The sequence below is a fragment of the Haliotis rubra genome, unplaced genomic scaffold (genome assembly GCF_003918875.1).
Source record: "Haliotis rubra isolate DU_JTF1 unplaced genomic scaffold, ASM391887v1 Scf1, whole genome shotgun sequence".
Taxonomy (NCBI): Eukaryota; Metazoa; Mollusca; class Gastropoda; order Lepetellida; family Haliotidae; genus Haliotis; species Haliotis rubra.
Window position 1 is genome coordinate 9,629,257 of NW_025764891.1, and position 24,938 is coordinate 9,654,194.

Here is a 24,938-nt window from a genome sequence, read left to right on the forward strand (position 1 = left end):
TGTGTGTGGGTGGGGGTGGTGGTGGTGGTGAAATAAAGAATACCGAGTTTGACTTTTATTTTATGAAATTGAAAATTGGAAGAACAGTTGTCAAATTTGGTTATGTTTATCCATTTTCCAACTCTCAGTAAGTACAATCTCATCTGATCTCAGTGCATGCTACTCTACGCACTATGTGTAGTGGTAGATCTGATCTTAGTTCATCCATTTGATTAATAACTCATTTCATTCAAAGTTCCTCCATTTGATCAGTAACACATTTCAAACTTAGTTCATCTATTCAAATGAATATTTTATTCCATTCATCCTTGTAATAACTTACTTATTTAAAAATCTCCTTGCAACCTTTCCATGTTTAAGTCCCTTGAGTAAACACCAGCATAGGACAGGCATTTTCTAACATTACAGTTGCAAACTTTGTTAATCAATTTTAACTCAAACCTTAAAACAAAAGAAATGGCATAATAAATAAGGCTGTTGTTACTTTTAAAACATTTGATAAAACATTTGTGTGACTACAGCATGATGTTTATGTCTCACAAGACAGCTGGTACAAAACTGTCTTAAAAATAATCAACATTAGGAACATCATAGTCTAGATATATTGGACATTTTATAAATATTTGTTTGTATTATATCAACATGAATGAATGAATGTAGGCAGTACAGTTATAAGCTCAAATCTGTATAATGTTTGACTGATGGACGGATTAAGCATACCTTGCAGGCAAATAGGTATAAATATAGAATATTTTCACATGATTGTCCATAGTAACAGTGTAAGCACATATAAATGACAATATAACATTCGTGAAAACTGTAATCTGTATGATATCAAATACAAATATATAATTTCTATAAATACCATAAAGATAATCAACATAATTAGCTCCCCATTTGTAAAACCCCAACAAATATTTTATAAGGGAGATAATTCAATTGATTAAGGTAAGCAACCTTACATTAGATATGTACTGACGTTTAACAAAGTACAATAATTGCCATAACTGCAAAATATCGTGTTTACCTACAGCAAAGGGAGAGGTATCAGAAGATGGACGTACTGAATAATGACAGCTTCCCATGGTATAGCTAATCACAATCATGTAAGGCCATATTTCCAGCAGTGCAAACCCCATCTTGCATTATCTTTTACAAAATTATGACAGTCCACTGAGATTTATAGATTTGTCAATATCTTGTCATACCATTTCAACTAACTTCAAAATCAAATTACCCTTCGTCCATTAGCACCTCTAAGCATCTTATTTCAGAGGCTGAAGCTGAACATATTTGTCAGAGCTTATTAAAGTGACAAAGTTTATATCAGTATCACATTTGCATAGTTCAATGTCTACATACCAACAGCCATGATTAAGGTTAAATAAGGCTTCTCTCCCAATACATGGAGGCTTGTGGACAAGCACAGGTTATAAGTCACATGTAGGGCTTCAACGAGTCCATTTTCTTGGACTCGAGTACTCGAGGGGTGAGACTCGACTCGGACCCGAGTACTCGAAATTCATACCTTTCAAACAAACGATAGCGTAACCGACATGACATGTGTTCCGACCACACAAGTGAACGCTTCTTTCCGACTTTATATCGTCGTGTGACTAACATTTCCTATTGGTCAGAATCAGTATCTGGATGTTTACTTGCCAAATGTTGTTTTTTCATCGTACTGGTTGTACTGCCTGCATAACGCAGTGATATACCGCACAGGCGGCATTTGGTTATTTTTCTCTTTTCACTATCCAGATCAAGATACGCCCATACATTTGATTTTTTATCGTTCTCCATGTCTGTTAAGATAGTTACCTAATTATTTTAGGAAGTGAAATCTCAAACGCTGTATAATAATTACTCTCATCTGCAGACTTTAACAACTAATACCATATAGCCACACCTTATGAGGAGTAAACTATTTAATCTAGGCGTTAATAAAATCATTATCAGATGGGTTAAAGAATTCAGGGTACATAGAACTCAGTATGTCAGTGTCAATGGCTATCAATCTTCTTTCCTCTCAACCTCTACTGGAGCTCCACAGGACTGTGTTCTTTCATCTGTACTCTTCGTTTTGTATACCAATGACTGTTACTTGTCATTAAATGACTTGTTTACTGTGAAATTCGCAGATGACGCCACTGTTACTGGCCAAATTTCTGATTCTGAACCTTATTATCGTCAAGGCATTGACAAAACCGTAATGACAGTTTTCATCAAACCTTTATTCAAAGTGTGTTGACCTACAATTTTCTATGTTGGTATGGGGGTCTGTCTGATCGCAACAAAAACAAACTTTTCAAAATTGTTAATACTGCCAACAAAATTTCGAGTATATTCCCTTTATCTATGAGCGCCAGATTGTCAAAAAGGCAACTAAAATTAGATTTGATAGTTAACATATTTTATCTCACCATTTTGAAGTACTTCTTTCTGGACGCTGCTGTCGATTACCTTCCCTCAAAACAAACAGACCTCACAGTCTTTCATACCACCAAGTATTCGTGAATGCAACAAATATTTGAATTATCACCATGTGATAACAACTAGAATTATTCAGCCTCTTTACCTATGTGGTTAATTGAATTATATCATGTGAGTTTTATTGTGTAAATAGCTTTCGTTTTATGCATGTAATTATTGTGTATATTTTTGTGAATTGTGTACATATTCATTTTGAGACAGTTTGGATGTATGGGAATTTCCTCCGGGATAATAAAGTTATATCTTATCTTAATATTAGACGTTAACGGCCGCTCATGCTCAGCACATGGCAGACAGTCTGTCAATGTAACCCAATAATTTGAGTTATTTCCCCTTTTCGAGTCCTCGAGTCCTAGAAAATGGACTCGAGTCCAGCTAAACCCGACTCTTCCTCGAGTACTCGAGTACCCGTGGAAGCCCTAGTCACATGGGTTCTGACTTTCATTCAATGTATTACAACCCGAGTTGGATCCGGTGATCGGAACACGAAACACTCTCCCACTGTCAGAACAAACACAGAGTTTGTAGATGATAAGATTGGGGTCAATCTGGTACCCAGGTGACAGTCTTGGCAAACTCTGGTTCAGATAGATGTTGCTCCCAAAATCAAAGTGAATAGAGCCCTCCTGTTTAAATAAACAAACAAAACATAACTGTAATATAATACCCCAGACAGGAAGCCTAAACTCTCATGCACATAACGGCTCTGAGTCCAGAAACATACTTGTGGCATATATTGAGTTGAGGCCTTGATTACAATGTTCTGACACACCTAAGGGACACAACTCTGAACTGCCAAACAAGACAATGTGGACAATGAGCCACTCACAACCCAGTGAGTGAGTGAGTTAGTTTAGTTTTACGCCACACTCAGCAATATTCCAGCTATATGGCGGTCTGTAAATAATTGAGTCTGGACTAGACAATCCAGTGATCAACAGCATGAGCATCGATCTGCGCAAATGGAAACCAATGACATGTGTCAACCAAGTCAGCAGCTCTGACCACCCGATCCCGTTAGTCGCCTCTCACGACAAGCATGGGTTCAATGAAGATCAATATTCTAACCCGGATCTTTATGGGTCTAACAACCCAGAATATAATAGTGCTGACTATCCAAGGATTGAATGCCTGTCCAGACAACTGTTGCAATGTTTAAGTATACAAAACTTTGACAACTTTGAACTTTTTTACCTGGATTAAACAGTTAACATGTATGGATTGTTTATCTCAAATTTTAAGCATACTTGTTATTAGACATTAAAATATGGAAGCGTAGTTGTTGTACTCACTGATGCGTTGAGTTTCACAGAGTTCGAGGGTTCGATAGAGACGCTCTTGCCGCTCTCCACCTGCACCCCCTCGGATCCAACCACCTTGATCTGTTTCTGGGACTCAAACACTATATCCGGGTAGCCTTTTCGACTTTTAAGCTGCAAAACACACAACCGCACATGTACTCTCCACAGATTTGGTTTAGTGTAGATAAAAACCATGTGAAGAAATCTGTCCCAAAGAGAGGGAGAATGCAAAGGTTAATGAGCACCACACCATTCCTCTTTGTCACAGCATACTAAGTCTGTCTCCCAGACATTACAACATAAATCAATAAACATAAAGGAGTCCAATTCAAGTCTAGAATAATTGGGCAAGTCGAGACTGCCTCAGTTGAAAAATGACAATTGTTCTGGGCTCCTTTGGGATACATTTTTAGTAGACGTATATTTTTAAATATGAAAACTATTTTCTTGGGGTTGCAGTGGGGTAGCCTATTGATTAAAGCAATCGCTCATCATGCGGTATTCTGTCAGGCTCGATTCCCCATATGGGTACAATGTGCCCATTTCTGGTGTCCCCTGCCTCGATATGGCTGGAATGTTGCAAAAAGCGGAAAACCTCACTCACTCACTATTTTCTGGGACTCAATGTCAATTTACAGAATCCATCTGGATCCAACTGCACAAGATGATCTTGACGCTAAGAGGATTGTAATTCTCATACTGTAACATACGCTTAAGACATTAAGATCAAAAGGGCCCATACAAACCAGTGACATGTGACACGATCAGTATGTGGTGCAAATACTCTAACCACAGACCTGTGAAGATCTGGGTTAGAATTGATCTTCAGTAACCCATGCTTGTCGTAAGATACGACTAACGGGATCAGGTGGTCAGACTGCTGCCATATAGCTTGAATATTGCTGAGTGTGGTGTTAAACAAAACTCACTCACTCACTCTAACCACAACACCACATATCCATATCAGGATAGAAATGGGACTGTTGACAAGTAATAATATCAAATCAACACACAATTGACATGTCATACAGTCTTGTATGTCACACAGTCAACAAGCACAGTTACATTAAAGGGGTCCACTACTAACATTGTAACATTTTAGTACCAATATCATTCAGAGGCCCAGATAAGCTGCGTATCCGGGTAAAATACGCATAGAAAATTTCAAATTACGCATTGAAAAATAATTGTTGCGTACCAATTACGCATTTAAAATGTTAGATACGCAAAGAGTTTAAAACAAATGCGTACGGAATATACTAATAAAAATCGCTTGCGTAATGAAAAAGACATCGATTGCTATCAAGTTGTACTGTTAGTATAGGACAAGTGTTGTACTGTCAGTATAGGACTGATTGATTTTTATGAAATCATTTCCCTTTATATTTAAGTTGGTTTTGATTAGGTATGACATAAGGCAGAACATACCTGCTTAGTAAACTTACTCAATGACACAATACTTAGGTGTGTAAAATGACTGTACATATCTGAAAGCAGTGGTTAATGGAAAATGAAATACCCACTCAACATTCATAATACCCACTCCAATAAAATACAGTGGGTACAGTACCCACATGAGCTAAATCTTATCTGAGCTCTGTCATTATTACAAATCTCAACATCAGTCTGCTAAAACATGTAAAACCAACAAGTTAAATGTCAGTGTCTGGCAAAATTTTCAACTGTAACTAGTCCATACCATGCATATTTTCCATGTGACAGTAGAGGTTCTTGTAACTATATTTGTAGTAACTGTTAGTGGCATCAACTGATGGACTGACTGACTGACTGAGTATGGTTTTACGCCGCTTTTAGCAATATTCCAGCAACATCGGCGGGGACACCACAAATGGGCTTCACACATTGTACCTATGTGGGGATTGAACCCGGGTTTTCGGCGTGACGAGCCAACGCTTTAACCACTAGGCTACCCCACCGCCCCATCAACTGATGGAAACAATGGTAAAATATAAAGAGCTAGCGAAAAACATAGTGCTTTCAGCTTTTGTGTAAACATGTACATGGCATGCCTGATCACTTGCAATATTTCATGATAGAAAGTTTCAAGAAGGATGACTGTACCGATATAAGAGTGAGTGAGTGAGTTTAGTTTTACACTGCACTCAGCAATATTCCAGCTGTATGGCGGCGGTCTGTAAATCATCAAGTCTGGACCAGACAATCCAGTGATCAACAACATGAGCATCGATCTGCGCAATTTATAAGAACCAAAGGAGCCTTTTCACTTTGGTTTGTGTCACGTCCACAATCCTTGGATTGGATACACATTGGATCCAATTCCTGCCAGCTGCCAACACTGTTCCAGATGATTGAAGCCTAAGTCAAGCCTATCAAACCGACAAAATTCTTAACATTTCCCAGGTTGCTTGCATTTCTAAGGCCTGTTACTCACTGTTGTAGCTGCCGCTACAACTTCTTTGACCCACTGTATTGACATTTTCGATTGCGAACCTAAATCTGTATGCTTCCATACAATGTACTGATAATTTATAGACCAGGCTAGCTATTCTCGAAACTTTCGTAGCCCTACAAACTTCTTAAGCCCATTCTTAACACATTGGCTACGATCAAAGTTAAGAATTCTTGGGGTTATGAACGTTTCAAGAATACGGGTTATTTAATGATTTCACAGTTTAGTTCTGTATGAATTAAAAATGATTTCAGGGTTAACCATGTTAACCTTTGAGTTTCAGTTTGCAAATCACTATGTAACAATCTGTTTTTGACAGTTCTTGTGCGGTTAACATGTTAAACAAACATTGCTACATCCATCCTTGGCCCTTATTCTCAAAACTTTCCTAGCCCTAAGAATTCTTAACTTTGATCGTAGCCCCTTTGACCCTTTGTTAAGGATGGGCTTAAGAAGTTCGTAGGGCTGGATTGTTTCAAGAATAGCTAGCTTGATCACTATGAACTGACATTTTTGAGAAAATAATTGTATAAAAAGAAATCCAACTGTAGGCGTAAATTTGAGATAAGAGAGTGCACTGCTCTTCAACAGAACAAGACCAAAGAAGACTGTTTAAACATCTTTGATGCAAATCAAAATTGATCAGTATTACTGTCAGCTCTTACATCAAACACACAGCCCTAGGGTTGAGTATTACCAGACAAAAACCATATGGATATTGTTTGTTTGTTTGCTGTTTAATGCCACACTCTGCAGTATTCCAGCCATAATCCAGCAGGTGAGGTGAGGTGAAATTGGGTTTAACGTCGTGCTTGAGAAGAAGTTGTGGTGCTGTATTCTAAAGGTGCTCCATTCGTCCCGTAGCATTCGTAATTGTCCGTGACCACACTGTGTGGACGTAGCTCAGTTGCGAACCTAAATCTGTATGCTTCCATACAATGTACTGATAATTTAGCACGTCCACACTGAAATGAACGGAAAGAGTCGAATAGGTCACGGACAATTACGAATGCTACGGGACGAATGGAGCACCTTTAGAATACAGCACCACAACTTCTCGTGAGGACGATCTCTGCCGTAGGTCACGGTCATTAAGACAAGCAACCAGTTTGTGAGAACCCGCCGGACGCGAACTTCGTGACCTTCGGATTGTTAGCTCGCTAAGCTAACCGTCCACACTGTTGCACAAGCAAATTTATCGAGTCATTCCTGTGACGCCACAATGTTGCACAATGTGACAAAATGCTACGGGTAGACTTGGTGTCTCGTGATTTTCTTCGGACAATTGCCGAATGGATCCGATGCCATTTGGCACACTCGCCCCATTCGTAATCTACAAATTCCTGGTATGAGCCGATATGCCTCAAACTGAAAAGGGTTGTTGGCGCCAGGCGCCAATGTAGATTTCCTCGGTGCATGCATGAATGACAGCTTTTATATAAATCGGTGAGTGACAGAAAAGTGATGTAGGAACACTGTAAGGATAATGTGGATCGCACTAAGGAGCGAGGGAGACATGAGCATGTGTAGTGCCGGCACGAGGTGAGTTAGACTTGAATCATTACTTTACAAAATTTTGTTGCGTGTGAAAGAGGCGGACAATTGCCAATTTCCATTAGCCCAAAATTTCCACATTAACCATTTCATAATGTACTTTCCGTTTTTTGCCATTGCAAAAAAGTAGTCTACACAACAAATGGTACTCACGTATTACAATCGAACATGTACCTATATTGGATTAGGTCCCTAACCCTAACAAACCCTAAACCCTCAGCCCTAACCCTAGCCCCTTGAAATAATCCTAATAAATAGAATGCATTGACCGGACATGTACCTACTATATTGCATTAGGTCCCCAACCCCAACCCTAACCCTAGCCCTAGCCCTAATCCTAACCCTAATCCCTTGAATTAATCCTAATAAATAGAATGCATTGACCGAAGGCACAAAGACCGACTGGACGGTCTAGTGTAATGCATTATTATGAAAAATAAAATACTAATAAAAACTATGTGATTGTGCAAATTACTGAATGACAAAATATATATGTAAATTACAAAATACAATACACTGGAAACACCTCAGCAGCCCATCAAATAAATATGGGCTTATGCAATGATATCATGTGCTTCAAAATAGAGATGATAACAACTACTGGAGTGGGCTTATGCAATGACATAGCTCATAGAGATGGAGCACCAGTGGCGGAGCTTATCGGTGAGCCGGACAACCGTGTTGTCATGCAGGCGTCATAGGGCATTGTTTCTAGAACGTCCTTTCGAACAAAATCACATTACATTACGTAAAAGGGTATTATGACGTATTTTTAAAGTTTGTGGTGCTGTATTCTAAAGGTAGGCCATTTCACTCACATGACGACGTGCATACGTGTGTATGTGTATGTGCGGCTGCTTGTACTTGCCCAGACTGAAGCTGGTTTTATAGTGCTAGCTCACTGAGATACCATCCCGCAGTGAAGCATGAATACCCCACTCAGACACATTATACTGACTCGAGCCGACCAGTCCTTGTTGTACCCATTAATGCCGAGCGCCAGACAGGGACCAACAAGTACCATATTTTAACGTCTTTTGGTATAACGAGGTCGGGGATCGAACCCGCGACCTTCTGCTCTCCGGGCGGACGCTCTAACCACTACACCACGGAGGCGGTCCCATTATCCAGCAGATGGTCAAGACAATCCAGTGACTGATGTTATAAGCATCATCCCATGATATATCCATGACATGCCATCAACAAAATCACAATGATCAATCAAGGCATTTCACAAAAACAGCACTGGCTGCTAGCAATCTACTATTATCTGGAATCCTAGATTAGATTTCTAAGTGGGATATTTACACATCAAATATAGCATGCGTCACTCATACAAATCATGCTCTGAGTCTCACAAGCACACTAAGGGTTAAGTAATGACATGTACCTGGCAAGATTGTTAATATACCATTCCATCATGCAGCATGGGCAATTGACTTCCTTGTTGATCACTACGGGCTGAGATCATGCACGGACACTCATGGTACCTTCCCAACTTGGACTGTGAGTGCATGGAGATTCTTGGCATGTCTCAAAGGAACCTCCACCTGTTCAATTCCTGTCTGCAGCAAAGTGTCACCTGTGTTTTTGTCCTTGACGAGGAAGTTATCACTTGATACCCGGAACAGGCCATTTTTCAGCTTCACTGAAACATGGTAAACAGAACAATGTAATTAACCACCATTCACAACACAATATTCACTTGACTGTTTCCTTCAAACTCATGAAAAGCAGATATTTGCCTCTGATATCAAACCTGTATCACTCAGGTGTGTTCAATTAATATGCCCAACCCATGAAAACAAAGTGCCAGGCATGTAGGAAAATATATTTTAGCTGCACTCGTACATGTATGAATAATGGTATTGTTGACTTTGAAACTCTGAAGATGCATCATGTGTTTTTCAACAGTAGATTAGGTATCGGACAAGTCGTCTCTATATTTTGCATATCTCCCATTAAATGCTGATTCAGCCAATAAGGGTTTTGGGTTAAAATAATGGCTTTCTTCTTTTCTCTGAATAGCAGGGCTAGTTCAAAATCACCAGGCGCAATCAACCAAGTCATAAGTATTAGCAATATTCCAACAATAGCATGACAGGAATTGGCATCCTATACTCAAGACAAAGGCTTCAGGTGTAACGACAAAACACTGTAATCTCAAGTCTATGCCATCACCTACTATCAATGATCACATCATTTGCAAGAGCAGTGTTTTCGGTAAAGTTAAATATCTAGAAGTCAATGATACACTTACAGACTGATCCCCGCATGTTCTCTGCACCAATGAACATCTGAAAGGGAAGACAACTCTAGTAGTGCATCATCATCACAATCACACTGACACTCAAGCAGCTGACTTTCTTTCAACAATGAACAAGTTAAACTCTACCAGTATATCGATTACTAACAAAACAACGTCCTGAACATAATTTAGAAGCACCCCTAAATACCTTACTTTGTCTATTGTGTGAGTAAGTTTATGTATGATACTATTGATGACACAATATTCATATCGATAATCAGTAATAATTTTTCACTAGCTAATGAGTAAGTGAGTATGGTTTTACACCGCTTTTAGCAATATTCAAGCAATATCGGGAACACAAGAAATGGGCTTCATACGTTGTACACCATGTGGGGAATCTAACCCAGGTCTTTGGCACGACGAGCAAACGCTTTAACCCATAGGCTACCCCCACTAGCTAATGATTTTTAAGTATACCATTTATCATGTTTATATACTAGAGGCACAGGGAACATATTTCAACTGAACCAGTGGCACTTAAATACAAGACATTTTGAAACTAGTGCTTACTGTGGAATTTTTAGAAATCATGCTCAGATCCTTTTCATACCGACCGCCCAGCCTTGCATTGGACATTTTGATGATTTGGACTTCAGACTCTTCCAAGAAACGTAGCATATTCATGTCAGACACAAATTCCAATGGCTTCATCCCAACATGATAAATCCTGAACTTGTAAATCAGCCACGCTGTAACCTATAAATGAAAAATATTTCTAAAGATTTCAATATGGCCCATAAGTAATCATGTTTCTAACAAAGAATCCATATTCACCAGTTACATGATGGAACAGTTCCTAATTATTTGATAAGACATGGTAATGAATGGACGTCAAATGTCATAAGATCATCATGGATAGAACATAATGGATTCATGGCATAGCAAGTTAAAAGGGTTCAAGTGAAAGAACCTTACAGATGCAAACACTTGAAGCTGTTTTGTTTTGCCTGTTGTTTATTAATGGCACTCAGCACTATTCCAGAATTCCAGAGATTGCTTTTATGGGTAGTGATATATGCAATCAGGATACAAAGACATGCATCAACCAAGATGACGTCATGAAGCCTGACCAAGCATGGTTTACTGAAGATCAATTCTAACCCCAATCTTCAAGGGTCTGTTTATCTTATGAGGCTGGTTGACTTAACAAAAAAAAAAGAAAACCCCCCAAAAAAAAAAAATATAAAAAACCCCAAGTCACTTCATAAAGTTATGTTGGCCATACCAAGGCATTGACCAAAGCAAGGAACACCAGGAAACCAACAAAGCAGTAGAGGAAGTAGCGTTTTCTTCCCCGTATTCCTGTCTTGTGTAGGTATTCCTCATTGATATTGATATAGCCAGCACGGAAGTTGCTATTGTGCTCCTTGTTCACTCTTCTTTTCATATGTGACTTTTCCCTCATTGACAAAGTGTTGGTGCTTCCAACTCCTTGATTGGAGTGGCCTGGCTGCATTGGCTGTCAATAAATAGATAACCAGTGATAACAATCATAACGTGGCACTGGCAACAGAATGTAACCACTGACACACATTATTCAGTGAGGTAGATCAACAAGGTTCATACTGATAAGGAACACCTAGTACAATTCAAGTCCCTTACAAGGCTTTCAATTGTCATTTTCAAGGCTTCAAGCTTAGTTGGGTTATTAGCCTTTGTCTTTTGATATTTTCTTACAATCTATGTACAATATCTTCAAAGTAAAACGAAAAGAGTAGTATCATTATCAAATATTTTCAAATAAAATGCATTATCAAATTAAATTATTCTCAAGAATAATTTTAATAGTTTTATCAAGAGGGGCCTCACAATGCAAGGCCTTCTCGGTAAGAGTTCCGCCCGTAACCCACCCTTGAAATGATAGGCAGCTAGCTGTATTTAATGGAGAATTGAAATGTACAGGGTAAGTAATATATAAAAACACGGGGGTTACGGGCGGAAATCTTTTCGAAGAATGATTAGCCACTTTACCATGGGTGCTATCACAAATATGTTGTGATCACTAACCTAGTTCTAACCTGAATGATTATAAAAGTGTGCTTGAATGAAAATCTTGATTATGACACTTGAAATAGTTCACGTGAAACGGAGTTTTCATTTTCGCAAACAAAATACGCAAATAATTGCTTCCATGGTGTTCGAGAGATTATATATCAGGAAACAAAATGACCTCAAACCCTCGCGCTTCTTTAAGAGAAATACTTTTCAAAGTTGTTTTACCTCTCCCAACTCGTCGACAGCCATTTTGGAAGTTAGCATTGAACAAAAAGTTAGCAGAGAATTTAACGGAAACTGATTGAGAACACATCGCATATGTCGCAACCAGAACTGAGATACACTCGTACTCTTTCGTGGGAAGTGTTCGTTCACACTGAAACGTCTTGTTTTAATTGTAGTCAGCTTTAAGGATTATGAAAAAGTGTGCAGACAGGTATTAAGTGTGCAAAAAAATGGGATAAGAATACAGTTTCCACATGCAAAAACTGCAGTGAAGCGACAGTAAAATTTCCGACTGCAGCCCGACTATGTAATGAAAAAGAACCCCCAACTCTGCAAACAACATTCAAAACCAGAAGATTAAATAGCACGTTTGTATTGGTCATTAAGACAATCCGACACCTCTTTTGACAAGGGTATGAGATGAACGTCATCTAAATCTGCTTTACTGTTCAGACGGGTGATTTTACGGACGGTTCATCATTACCGAACGTCACGTGTGAATACAGACTTGCTCTTTGTATATGACAATATGTAAACTTTGTTTATATTGGAAAAGAAACTCAGACAGGGGTTTCAAAAGCTGGGAAAATTGGATTTGCTTCATCAAGATCAGTAACATAAATGCTAGGCGAGAAGGGAAAATACTATGTCTCCTGCAGAAGCTGTGAGAAAGACTATTGTGAAAAGACTAATATAGCCTCTCTTAAAATATAAAGGCCATCTTCATTCCATTCATCGACTCAAGGGGTTAGACAAATAGGTCTTTCAAGAAATTATTCAATTTTTTTTGCTTTATGAACCCATAAATTTTGGGGTTGAAACAAACGACATAAGTTTCTATTGTTCTACGTTATCACTTACTGTGGTCGGTAAAGACAAATATAATAAATAAAATACAAATGCTGTATTGCGTAACGTATTTGTCATAGTAGGTTATTACATATTACTGTTTTTAAAGAAATATGGTAGTGAGTGAGTTTTGTTTTAGCAATATTCCAGCAATATCACGACAGGGGACACCAGAAATGGGTTTCACACATTGTACCCATGTAGGGAATCGAACCCGGGTCTTTGGCGTGACGAGCCAACTGAAATATAGTACTTTCCTTACAATATCCACTCACTTGAAGGGGCAGTCGGGAAACCAAGTGGTTAAAGTGTTCGCTCGCTACGCCGAAGACTTGGGTTCGATTCGCCACATGGGTACAATGTGTGAAGCAAATTGTTAAAAGCCTCCTAAAACTTACTCACCACAAACGTCACGGTTTGTATTACTGAAAGTGCACATGTTCAGTAATTCGGTGGGATGCAAAAAATACCGTTCAAGAATATTTACGACATTTGGTGCGGGCGCTACCGCGAAGTAAGAAAGAATGGATCACGCGAAACAAAGCGTTGATCTGCAACGGACGATACTTGAACTGCAAGCTCATTTAGTTCGTCTCTGCGAAGCTTTATATTACTGTTTCTGTTTCTTTATCTGGAAAGCATTTTAAATTTTAGTGTTCGGCAGTCCCAAACCTTACACTTTTGTAATTCATTTTAGAAAGCTCGTCAAATAGACTAAGAGATGTTGTAGTCGATGAATTTCAATAAGGTCAATAAGCAGGTAGCGTCAAATTTTCAATGAGCTAAAAGGAAAAGGGAGATAACTTCGTTTATCTTCTTGGAATACTCAACGACACCAGCCGTTCTCCAAACTGATCTGAATAGTAATATCCTTACAACTGATAATGTCTATGTAAAATTTGTAGCTTAAAATTTAATACATTCCTTACGAAATCAATTCGCGACTTTATTCCCATTCCAATAAACTAATATCTATTCCATGAAAGGAATAGAAAGCAACTTTCTTAAATATCTTGAAGTTCATAAGCTATGATCAATAGGGATCAGAGACTTTCTTCGTTTTCATGGAACTGTGGCAATTTAGAACTGCCAAACATTACAGACTTGTACACGTATTTGGGCTGTAGGAGGTATTTGTGTTGCAGGGTCTGTGTGCCAGAGTACTTTGGAATTAAAGTAAATGAGTAATAAGAATAGCTTGGAAATCGTACCAAGCTTATACCTGTTATGCATTTACCATCTGAGATCCACTGATTAGACCAACAGATACTGGATAGTAAGAGCCGATATCAGTACATAACTATCTATACTTTTCGCACCTTCTAGCCATCTTTGTGGAACAAGGCTAGACTAACGCTTTGAATATATATAATTATGATAGAACACAAATTTCCTTTTACAGATGGGGTATTCTCGACTTTCTTCATTTGGGGATTTAGGATTGCAGATAGGGCTGGGAGGAAGGGGAAACTAATTCGGGGACTGTGAGACAGACTACAAGACCAGCACATGCTAAGGTACACCCGAATACGTTGTTCTCGCTAACTATTAAGAACATAATTCAGGCGACGCCAGTGTGACACTCCACGTGTAATGTGGATGTCATGTGATCCTATGGCGTAACATTAACTGCACATACCTTGTACTGCGGGCACGGGTACACTGCTGACAAACTTTGGAAAAATAATCGGGACGAAACGAGATTCGAATCCAAAATCATACGGTTCTGGGTGCCCAAGAGGCGTAACTCTGCACAGTGAATTGTTCGCCTTAGACGACTGGGCAGTCCGAATTGGTACAACTCACCTGTCTGTATGTAAGTAACGAAGCACGAGTACAGACATGGCATGCTCTTTGTCTGTCCTTATCCGTCAGTATCCCATGTATATCACAGGGGCGTGTCACGCTTAGAAACAGCGTTAGAAAGACATATAGGTATATAGACCCTACTCTAGTAATATATCCTTTTATATAGTACTAGGGTAGGGTCTATATACCTATATGTCTTTCTAACGCTGTTTCTAAGCGTGACACGCCCCTGTGATGTATATCATGCATGATGTCATGTGAGCATGTATCCTGGACCAGACAATGCTGTGATCGGATGCATGTACAATAATCCACGATTACGAGTTACGATAAGCTACATTCAATCCATCCGACGTTCTTTCATCGACTCCTTCACGTACACTGACTGACTGAGTTTAGTTTAACGCCGCTTTTAGCAATATTCCAGCAATATCACGGCGGGGGACACCAGAATCTTCACGTACAAGCACAAAGATGTCCGTAGAACATATATTCTCACAGGAAACACCACTAGGCACCACTTAAACCCACAACTCTTTTCATGCGTTTATGGAGTTCATTTCTGGTGTCACATGCTGTGAAACTGCTGGGATATTTCTAAAAGCTGCGCAAAACCATACTCTCTTATTGACCTATTTTCAAGACAAACATCTGACAACCATGTCAATAATTCATTGTTAAGCGTTTAAACAAAATCAAAGCTTAACACAAATCTAGATTTTACCTTTCACGTGTCGTTTGTAATAATTACCTTGCAAAAAAATGGTCCAAACATATTAGTTAAAGTCGTACAAAGGGCGTTAGTTATTTTCCGAAAGCAAACGTTTGTGTAACAGTTCAGGGACTTCACAAGAAATTAATAATTAGACTCACATTACAGGTGATCCTACACAAAATACCAGTCTCAGTCGGGGACCGATCAATCCACGTGTCCCGTATAAACTTACTTAGTTAATATCTCGTCCAAGGAAGTGAATATTCGGCTATTTATCATTTCCAATCAGACCGTGTCACCTGTCGTCTGCGTCGCACGTGCGTGTGATTACACCAGAGAAAGATCGTCGCTCGTACTCTCGCGTAATTTTTCTTTCAAATGTTGATCGAAAGGTTCGTGGTTTTACGCTGTAAACTTCTTCCTAGGGCCTTGTATCCCGAAATCTTTAAACCGTCACTGATATTCCAATAAACGAAGGCTCTCTAAATGTATGTGAAGCCCATTTCTGGTGTCCCCCGCCCTTGCAGAAAGGGCTGGGCTGGAGGGAAAATAATGCGGTCTAGGGACTGTGAGACAGACTAAGATCAAATGTATTACTGACTGTCCATCCCGAACATGTAAAGTTAAAACTATCAAAAAAAAAAAATCATCTCACTCTAACGTCTAAAAACGAAAGGTTTTCCAGATAACATGATAAACCCTTTCTATAATCGTAGGAAACCCACGCCACTGGCAGAATCCCTTGTATGTTTCCGACCATTATCAAAGGAGGGGATCACTTTGTGAGTCACTACCAAGTCGTGGTGATAAATTACCGTATTTTCAAAAAATAACCTAGACTTTCACAAATGATTATTGGTTTAAATAATAATTTCTAAAACATATAAATATTGTTAAAAAAGACAAACGTTCTTCGACTTGCCTTTTATAAGCACATAATCTATTGACATATCTTTCAAAACAGACTTTGAACAGAGCTAAACAAAACCCTCCGTTATAAAACATCAGTTTCTTCATTGAAAATTATTCACATATGCAACAAGCAACAACACAAATTGTTTTGACGTTATTACCAATTCAGAATACTATACAAATGCCCAGGGCCCTTATTCTCGAAACGTTCGTAGCCCTAAGAATTCTTAACTTTGATCGTAGCCAATGTGTTAAGAATGGGCTTAAGAAGTTCGTAGGGCTACGAACGTTTCGAGAATAGCTAGCCAGTTCTTTGTCGCGCTGTTGTCGCGACAATTGGATTTGAACCAACTTGTACAACAAAGAAGCAACACTGAAACAAAATGGTAAACCGATTAAACCTCTGCGAGCACTGTCTAAATCGTGATAGAAATTATTCATCATATTTGACACTCTCCTCCTTTTCATATCCCACCATACAGAAATTCGACCCCAGATGAAAATACATCTGGCTAATTAAGCACTCTAGCAAAGCCTGTATTGTCAAAAAGAATTATCATCCTACAAAGAAAGATGTCCGACTCATAGCACTGAAGCGTGACAGTCCAGATCGTCTATGGCCGCGAGGGGTCACGTGTCTGTCACACGGGATTTCGTTCATGTACGAGATTTCATCTATCATGGTCGATAAATGAGAGGATTGCTTCATTATCATAAGGTTCAGTCTGGAGCTGTTTTATTGCCATGATTTTAAAGTATTGTTTAGTCACCAAGGGGGTGAGTTATTGTTTGACCGCGGGGTACAGCCTTTGTTATGAACAGGGATCAGGAATATTGACTACGGTCACGAATCTTCGTATAAATCAACTCGGGAGTGCTTTTTACTCAGAATTAATTCATTTTAAGTGCAACAATCATAGACGCAAAATATATGTTTGTAATATAAAAAATACTCCAGGAACTACATGTCAAAACAAAGGTTCATTATACATACATGTTTCTTGGCTAAGGTCTGAAATGCTTAAAAAGTTGATTGAAACATCAAAGAATGGATAGTGTCCGTCATTGTTAAATGAACATTTGAGATTTTATTTCCCCTTATCGAGAAATATGTGACGGAACAAGACCAACACCGTTTTATCTGCATTTATCACGTTGAAAACAATAATTAGAAGACAAAGTTACCCCATTCATGCATATTCATTAGATTTAGTCACAACAAACCTATCTTTGACCATGGGCTGAGTGGCTATGATTTGAGTAAAGATTTTATGTTGATGTTTGATAAAGATAACACTGTCTAGCGGTACATCATTTGACTGATATTCAAATGCCAACCCGAAATCACCATTTCTTTGCATTAATGGCGTTGGTGCTCACTTAGTGTACCGGGGATTGAATTTCTACAATTATCAACTTGTCAGGTCAATCTCAACAGCTAAGAACATCAATCGTGCTAATTTTCCAAAGATGTATGCTTATAAACAAAATATTCCCACATCAGTTTACAACCTGTATCTTCAGTGTATAATACAAAGAAGGTATTCTTCACATGCAAAGGCGGATCCAGGAATTTTCAAAGGTGTGTGGTGGTGTGTGTGTGTGTGGTGTGTCGACACCCCCCACCCCTTGGCTTCGCCAATGCAAAACATTAACTTCAATGCGGTCTTTAGTCACCCCCCTCTGGATCCGCCAATGACATGGCTACTGGAGTCGACCAGACCATGCGAACGTTTCTCTCCCCCCCAAAAAAACCCCAAAACAAAACAAACTTTTTTCAAGACGAAACCGTATCTACCTTACCATAACTGCAATTTCATTTTGATTTTCCATATTTTCTCTTCACACACACACACACACACACACACACACACACACACACACACACACACACACACACACACACACACACACACACACACACACACACACACACACACACACACACACACACACACACACACACACACACACACACACACACACACACACACACACACACACACACACACACTGAAAACCGTTCCTACGCCCCTGGTTAGTCTAGATACTGTGCTGTGTTTCCGCAAAGTGTTTTCCCTTTGTTAAACTGTATATCCTGGGAGACCACAATATCGTTGTATTGGAGACCAATCCCTTAATCTTTTTGTACAGTGTAACTTATGAGGAGAATTAAACACGTGACACAAACTCCCATTTATACAATCGGCACGAAGAAACAAAGGAATTAAATTAAGAGCTGCAGCTCCACTAGGCCAGATCAGACTTATTCTATCCGATATTTACTACGGACGAATTCGTAGTATTTCCAAGAAACATATCTGCGAGGTGTAAGCCGATCTCCGGGGGATACGTGTTTACATGACACCTATCTTCATTATCAGCGATATTCTGGTCGTCTAACGTCAGGGTTTATATTTTCAACAGCTGTGTTTGAGATCCAGAGTGTCGTGAAGCTGTTTGACATGTGGTGTTGAGCGAGACACGGACCATCATTGTATGTGGGACAACACGCTTAATATGTTCATCATGTCTCGAGAGACTCACTCGGATCACATCGCCGTTATACGGAAATCGACGAGGCTGGCCGATTGAATTAGCAGCTTCCCACAACATATGTTTATGGGAGGCAAGCGGCAAACTTGACCTCGGTCGTGAAGGGAAACGCTAATTGAAAAAACAGTTAGGAAAACTTGCACTGCGATATTTTAAAGACGTATCAATTTCGAAGAAGGTTTACGAAAATATTCGCCAAAATTATAAAAAGGGTTTTCGCGACAAGAAGTTTTAATTTAATGTTTGTACAACACACAAAATGATTGTGAAAATCACCGAATACAATAATAAAATGGAAAGTAAAAGTAGCCCCAAATTTGTTTTTAATAAAATGTTTTGGTTATTTTAAGAAGTAAACATTGTTTCGAGATGCTGTATTGATAGAAAAGCCACCCAGCATATTCTATGAGAACGAACAAATGAGCATACTTGCAATGTAAAATAAAGATAGATGCCATCGTACTAGACTAACAACTAGTCTCTGAAATGAACATATTTTACAAATAAAAAAAACAGTTCATAATGAAAAAAGACCAAAACAATTTTCTTCATTTTCAGAAACTTTGGACATATAGACTGGCAACATATTCTAGACTAGACTAACGTTTAGTCCCTGAATATATATAATGCAATGCAAATAGGGCTTGGCAGTAGGGAAAATAATGTGGTTCAGGGACTGTGACGCAGACTAATTCTAGACTTGCATGGGCTTTCTTGGATATATATTTGTTTCAGGGTTTGTATGGCAGACTATCATTGTACTAATACTCCAGCTAGCGTTCAGACACAGATACAAATTAAAGCCATACTATTTTTTTTACAGTAAGTAATATTAAACAGGAAAACAATGTCTCGGTACAGTGTATAAAACACTGTGGTGGAACCGTCACATTTTGCTGCGAGTGAGTGAGTGCGGTTTTACGCCGCTTTCAGCAATATTCCAGCAATATCATGTATCTATGTGGGGCATCGAGCCCGTGAAATATATGTCGTGAAATGTTTTTGTTGTTGATTAATGTCTTACTCTGTAGTTAGCAACATTTCTACTTAATGACGGCTGCCTGTGAACAATAATCTGGCAGGACAGATAAACCAGTGGTTGATATTATGACCAACGTCTAACGCCGTTATGTTACACGGACACACAATCAACCAAGTCGCCGTGCTTAACCACCTAATCCATTAAGTCACTACTTTGACCACAGAGGAAAGATTCTATATCGAGATAACCCTAGGCAGGTTCATTATTATATAGTAACAGAATTGCGTTTCAATAAGTCCTCAACACACAATCCAATGACATATCTTACATATGGAGCCATCAAAATCACTTTCGCTTTACCCGAAGTTTGCTCTTCACGTGATCTATGATATATCTTTCACCGGAAGTGGCGAAGTCCATGGGGCCATCAAATCACTTTCGCTTTCCTCGAAGTTTGCTCTTCGCGTGATAAATCATAGTGAAGACATGGTTTATTGTTCGGTTAACGGTTCAAGCTCAGTTCGTTATATCCTTATATTATAATATTAAACCGCACAGTTGTTTTATTTGCAGATGAACTTGACAAAGAAACAAAACAAAAACCCAACCCAGCAAAAAGTCCTAAAAGACAATATTGTATTTACATTTCATCATACTATTAAAAAAATTGGCTATAAAAATAACACTACGAAACCTTCATATGCAGATATATACATTATATCTGAAATGCTGCGTACAATTGCTTAACATTTCTTGTTAATTTGTCTTATTATATAACCAATAAATGTTCAGGTGAGCTACAGAATGTTGTGGCTCAGTAGTAACATTTGGGTCAGCACAACAATCATATTAACCCTTTCCTATGTCATTACCAATGTCAAGCTGTGGGCCACAGTGTAATTCTCAGAACGTATGCTGTGTTATAATTAGAGATGATGCCCCCGCAGCTGTTCAGTCAGTCCCTTCTTTAAAAACTTTAAAAGCGCCAGTACAAATCCCCCATCATGTATTCATAAATGCCAATTTGTTGAATACATGTATTTTTGGCGGTTCAGATACACCAAAGTTTCATTCTTGACGTCAAAAGTGATAACACGCAGAGCGTTCTCCACGGATCTGTCAGCTCACATTTTTCATGTTCTGTTCCTGCAACGTATTTATTTTCCTGAACCACACATATACATTATTTTTGGAGGGGCGAACAAATACAAGGGTGATCGAAATCGGGAATATCAACAAATATTTTACCTTTTTATAAAAATATCGTGGTACATTTAAAAATTCTAAACCTCTAAAACAAAATTTCATTTTTTGAGGTGAGGAGGTCACTCGGGAATGGTTCAGATACGTTAGCGATGGTCATTCTGATACGGTTCAGTGAGAGTTCCGCCTTGCTGTTGTTGAAAGACATAATTGGAACCCAACCCAAGCACAATCCAGTTGCCGAAAACAACATGGCCGAAATATGGCGCCCATGTCAACATGTTTTCAGATCTGTGATGGTACTCGTTAAATTCATGGAACGTATCTGGTTTATGGCTGGAACTTTCAGCCAATGCTGGGGTTGTTTAGTTATCCATGGGATGTAGAGAAGTTGAAATGTCAACAAGATAAAAGACGCACTGTTCTTAACTGACCAAACCCAGTCAAATCACGAAAGGCAAGCGTTTTCAAATTTACCGTTACAAGTTCAGTTATCTCGGAATGACGCTTTTTATGTCTAACAAGATTATCTTGAACAGCGCTCTCTTTATCTCAACACTGGATATCTCAAGACAACTTTCTCGTTCCGTTCATGACCATTTTTACAACTCTCGTTATCTACATTATGGTAGACTAAAGCTTATTCTCTGAATATATATAATTATGATAGTAACAAACAAGCCGTTTAATTTAAAAAGGAGCCCCACGGAGACCAGAGATCCTGAACCTGGGGAAATCTAGACTTGCTTTATTTAGGGCTTTAGCACTGCAGAGAGGACTTGGCAGTAGGGAAAATAATGTGGTTCAGGGACTGTGAGACAGACTAACATTATGGTAGTGTCGATGTGATCTTGATATATGCCAACACGTTGACGCGCTGACCGCTCGATGGGAGAGGTACTAGGTTACAGTAGACCGCCCATAGACTAACGTCTAGCCTCTGAAATGAACATATTTTACAGAAAAATACTGTTCATAAAAAATAATCATAAAATATAATGAAAAGGAGCCCAGAGGCTTTCGTCATTTCCTGAAACTGTGGAGAGCTCACGACTTGCTACATATTAAAGACTTGCATGGGCCTTTTGGGATATATTTGTTTCAGGGTCTGTATAACAGACTAGGTTGCCCACAAGGATCTGTGTTGTTGGAGAGTACGTTGCCCCGTAGACTTGCACAAGTCTGTAAGGCAATAAATAATAATGTAAATGATAATTTCTAAAAATATATAAATACAATTAAAGCATTGTCCCTCAAAACGACTGGCGTCCTTAGATTGTACTTTCCGCTTCTCTAGACTTGCCGCTTTAAAGGATAGAAATACTATACATCCTTGGGCTTAGCATTCAGTACAGTTTTGGAGCAAGGCTATCGAGTACGTTGCCCAGAAATACCTCCCTCGTTATCTTCAACGCGGTTGTGTCGAAGAAATGGTGTTTTTCACCTACACATGTAGCGTTGCTGTTGTACATGTGTTGATGTACCTCGAGAATGTCATCAGTGAATTCAGTCCAATCAGCTCAGACATGTAAGTAGTTACGAGTATCCAACAAATAATATACAATAACACGTATATATTTACTTACAGTGCTAAAACAGATTGCATGTTTGCTTTTTTACCGACCTAATTATACCCATCAGTGCTTCCATCGAGTATTGTTACTGGAACAGTGGATTGTGCGTGTTTTCAGAATGATGTTGAAGACCACGATGATGATTTTGGTTTGTTTGTTGTTTCAGCATTATGACGGTGCCTGTAAATAATCGAGTCTAAAGCAGACAATCCAGTGATTGACATCATGAGCATCGATCTACACAATTTGGATACGATGTCAACCAAGTCAGCGAGCCTGACCACCCGATCCCGTGGCTCGCACCATCAGGCATAGGTTGCTAAATTTGTAACCCGGATCATATCGGATTGATGACGACGACGGCGGCGATGACTGCGGATGCTGATCAAGACAAACCTTCATTTCATGTCAAACAAACACAGGGACAACTCATTCCATTATGACAAAAGGTCACTTGTGACAAGAACCTACCAGACAGCTTTCATGGACAGAATTGTAGAATTCCTGCTGCCAAACATTATATCTCAAAATAGATATTCGTTTTATAATTTCAAACAACACGTTACTTGTTTTACATGTCCCGTAGACTGGAAACCAGTTCCAATCTAGGTCTAGACGATGTAATTACTGCCATGTGTGGGACTAGTTATTCGTTCAAGTCTTGTAGGGATTTTTGCGCATATTTTATACACACGTAAGTGGGGTAATTGTGGGTGAGGTTTGAAACAACTTTTAGCAATATTCCAGCAATACGTCGGAGTGGGCTACCCGAAATAACCATTGCACATTGTCCACAATGAACCCGGATCTTCGGTGTGTCGAAAAAAAGCTTTAACCACAAGGCAACTCCAGACTCTTCACTGGTAAACATTAACATCTAGGTTAATATATGTAATACAATACCAGCTACCAAACGATCAAGCAACCTCTACCAACTTTCTACGACAGTTAATTCATCCTTTCCCAGCACCTCCTTAATTAGCACGCCTTGTCTTCAGTGCCTAATCTCAGATACTCAAACGTTTTGCAACTTGACATATCGTATAAGACTATGTGACTTTCTGTTTCTTACAATACGCCTTTATCAATTATTAGACTTTTAAAGTCACTCTCAACAATACACTACATTGACGTGCAATCGTCCAAGTTTGACCACTCGATCCATTTAGTCGCCCCTTAGGAAAAACCTTAGACTAACGCTTAGTCTTTGAACATACATAATTTTGACAGAAAACAAACCATTTTAAATTGAAAAGCATCCCCTGTGAGAAGGGAGATTAGGAACCTCAGGAAATCTAGACTTGCTTCATTAGTGCTTTAGCATTGCAGAAAGGATCAGGCAGAAGGGAAAATAATTCAGGGACTGTGAGACAGACTAGATATCAGTTCTGATTAACATGGATCATGATATCAATCTTTGGATTGTCTGATCCACTCTAGATTCGACTAGAGAGATTTAAGATCACTGGTCTAGTAAAATAGATAGAAAATTTAAAACATTATTTGATACAGCATCAACGAGCTTCCAAGATTAATATTAGAGTTGAAATTAGGATGAAAATGAATGGTTGATTGCTTATGAAATATATCCGCTTTTGGGCCTTCAGAGACCAACTTAGATTAACGCTTAGTCTCTGAATATATATAATTTTTATAATAACAAATAATCCCCTTTATATTGAAAAGGAGCCCCAGTGAGATGGGAGATTCAGACCTGAGGAAATCTAGACTAGCTTTATTTAGGGCTTTAGCATTGCGGGGAAGGTTAGGCAGTAGGGAAAGTAATGTGGTTCAGGGACAGTGAGACAGAGGCCAAATAAACAAATCCATTTACTTCTATATGAAATATGTTCATCATCACTTTCATTGCGATGAGTCTAGTTCATCCATAATGCTCCCAAAACTCAGCTACTATTAATAAAGCGGCGATATTTACATCATGTGTTGATGCTGTAACAGATCCGTGATCCCGCAGTCAAAACAGCTGACAAAATCGCAGCTCCTCCAGAAGAACGCCGCGCAAAGAGT

At 38.9% G+C, this 24,938-nt stretch overlaps 1 protein-coding gene across 2 annotated transcripts; it reads right to left on the reverse strand.

The window, feature by feature from the left end:
- Positions 1-1,068: 1,068 nt before the first annotated feature.
- On the reverse strand, positions 1,069-23,841 carry LOC124282479 (beta-sarcoglycan-like). Of its 2 annotated transcripts, none has more exons than XM_046718584.1 (8): positions 23,837-23,841; positions 11,316-11,549; positions 10,601-10,786; positions 10,040-10,076; positions 9,270-9,427; positions 3,786-3,926; positions 2,923-3,119; positions 1,069-1,443 (listed from the first exon to the last, which is right to left on the reverse strand). In XM_046718584.1, exons 2-8 carry the CDS (start codon positions 11,544-11,546, stop codon positions 1,431-1,433), a joined length of 963 nt encoding a protein of 320 aa, XP_046574540.1. In that variant the 5' UTR covers positions 11,547-11,549; positions 23,837-23,841; the 3' UTR covers positions 1,069-1,430. The 2 variants fall into 2 exon arrangements, with proteins under 2 accessions (XP_046574540.1, XP_046574477.1); XM_046718521.1 differs by lacking the exon at positions 23,837-23,841 and adding an exon at positions 12,311-12,340.
- Between the last annotated feature and the right edge of the window lie 1,097 nt (positions 23,842-24,938).

What these genes read in the sequence shown, in the direction of transcription:
- LOC124282479 (XM_046718521.1), bottom strand. Translation starts at nt 12,334, where the DNA reads ATGGCTGTCGACGAGTTGGGAGAG. An exon ending in TTGCTTTGGTCAATGCCTTG is followed by an intron (nt 10,787 to 11,315) that starts GTATGGCCAACA and finishes TTTCATTTATAG; the next exon opens with GTTACAGCGTGGCTGATTTA. An exon ending in CTGTGAAACTCAACGCATCA is followed by an intron (nt 3,120 to 3,785) that starts GTGAGTACAACA and finishes TTATTTAAACAG; the next exon opens with GAGGGCTCTATTCACTTTGA.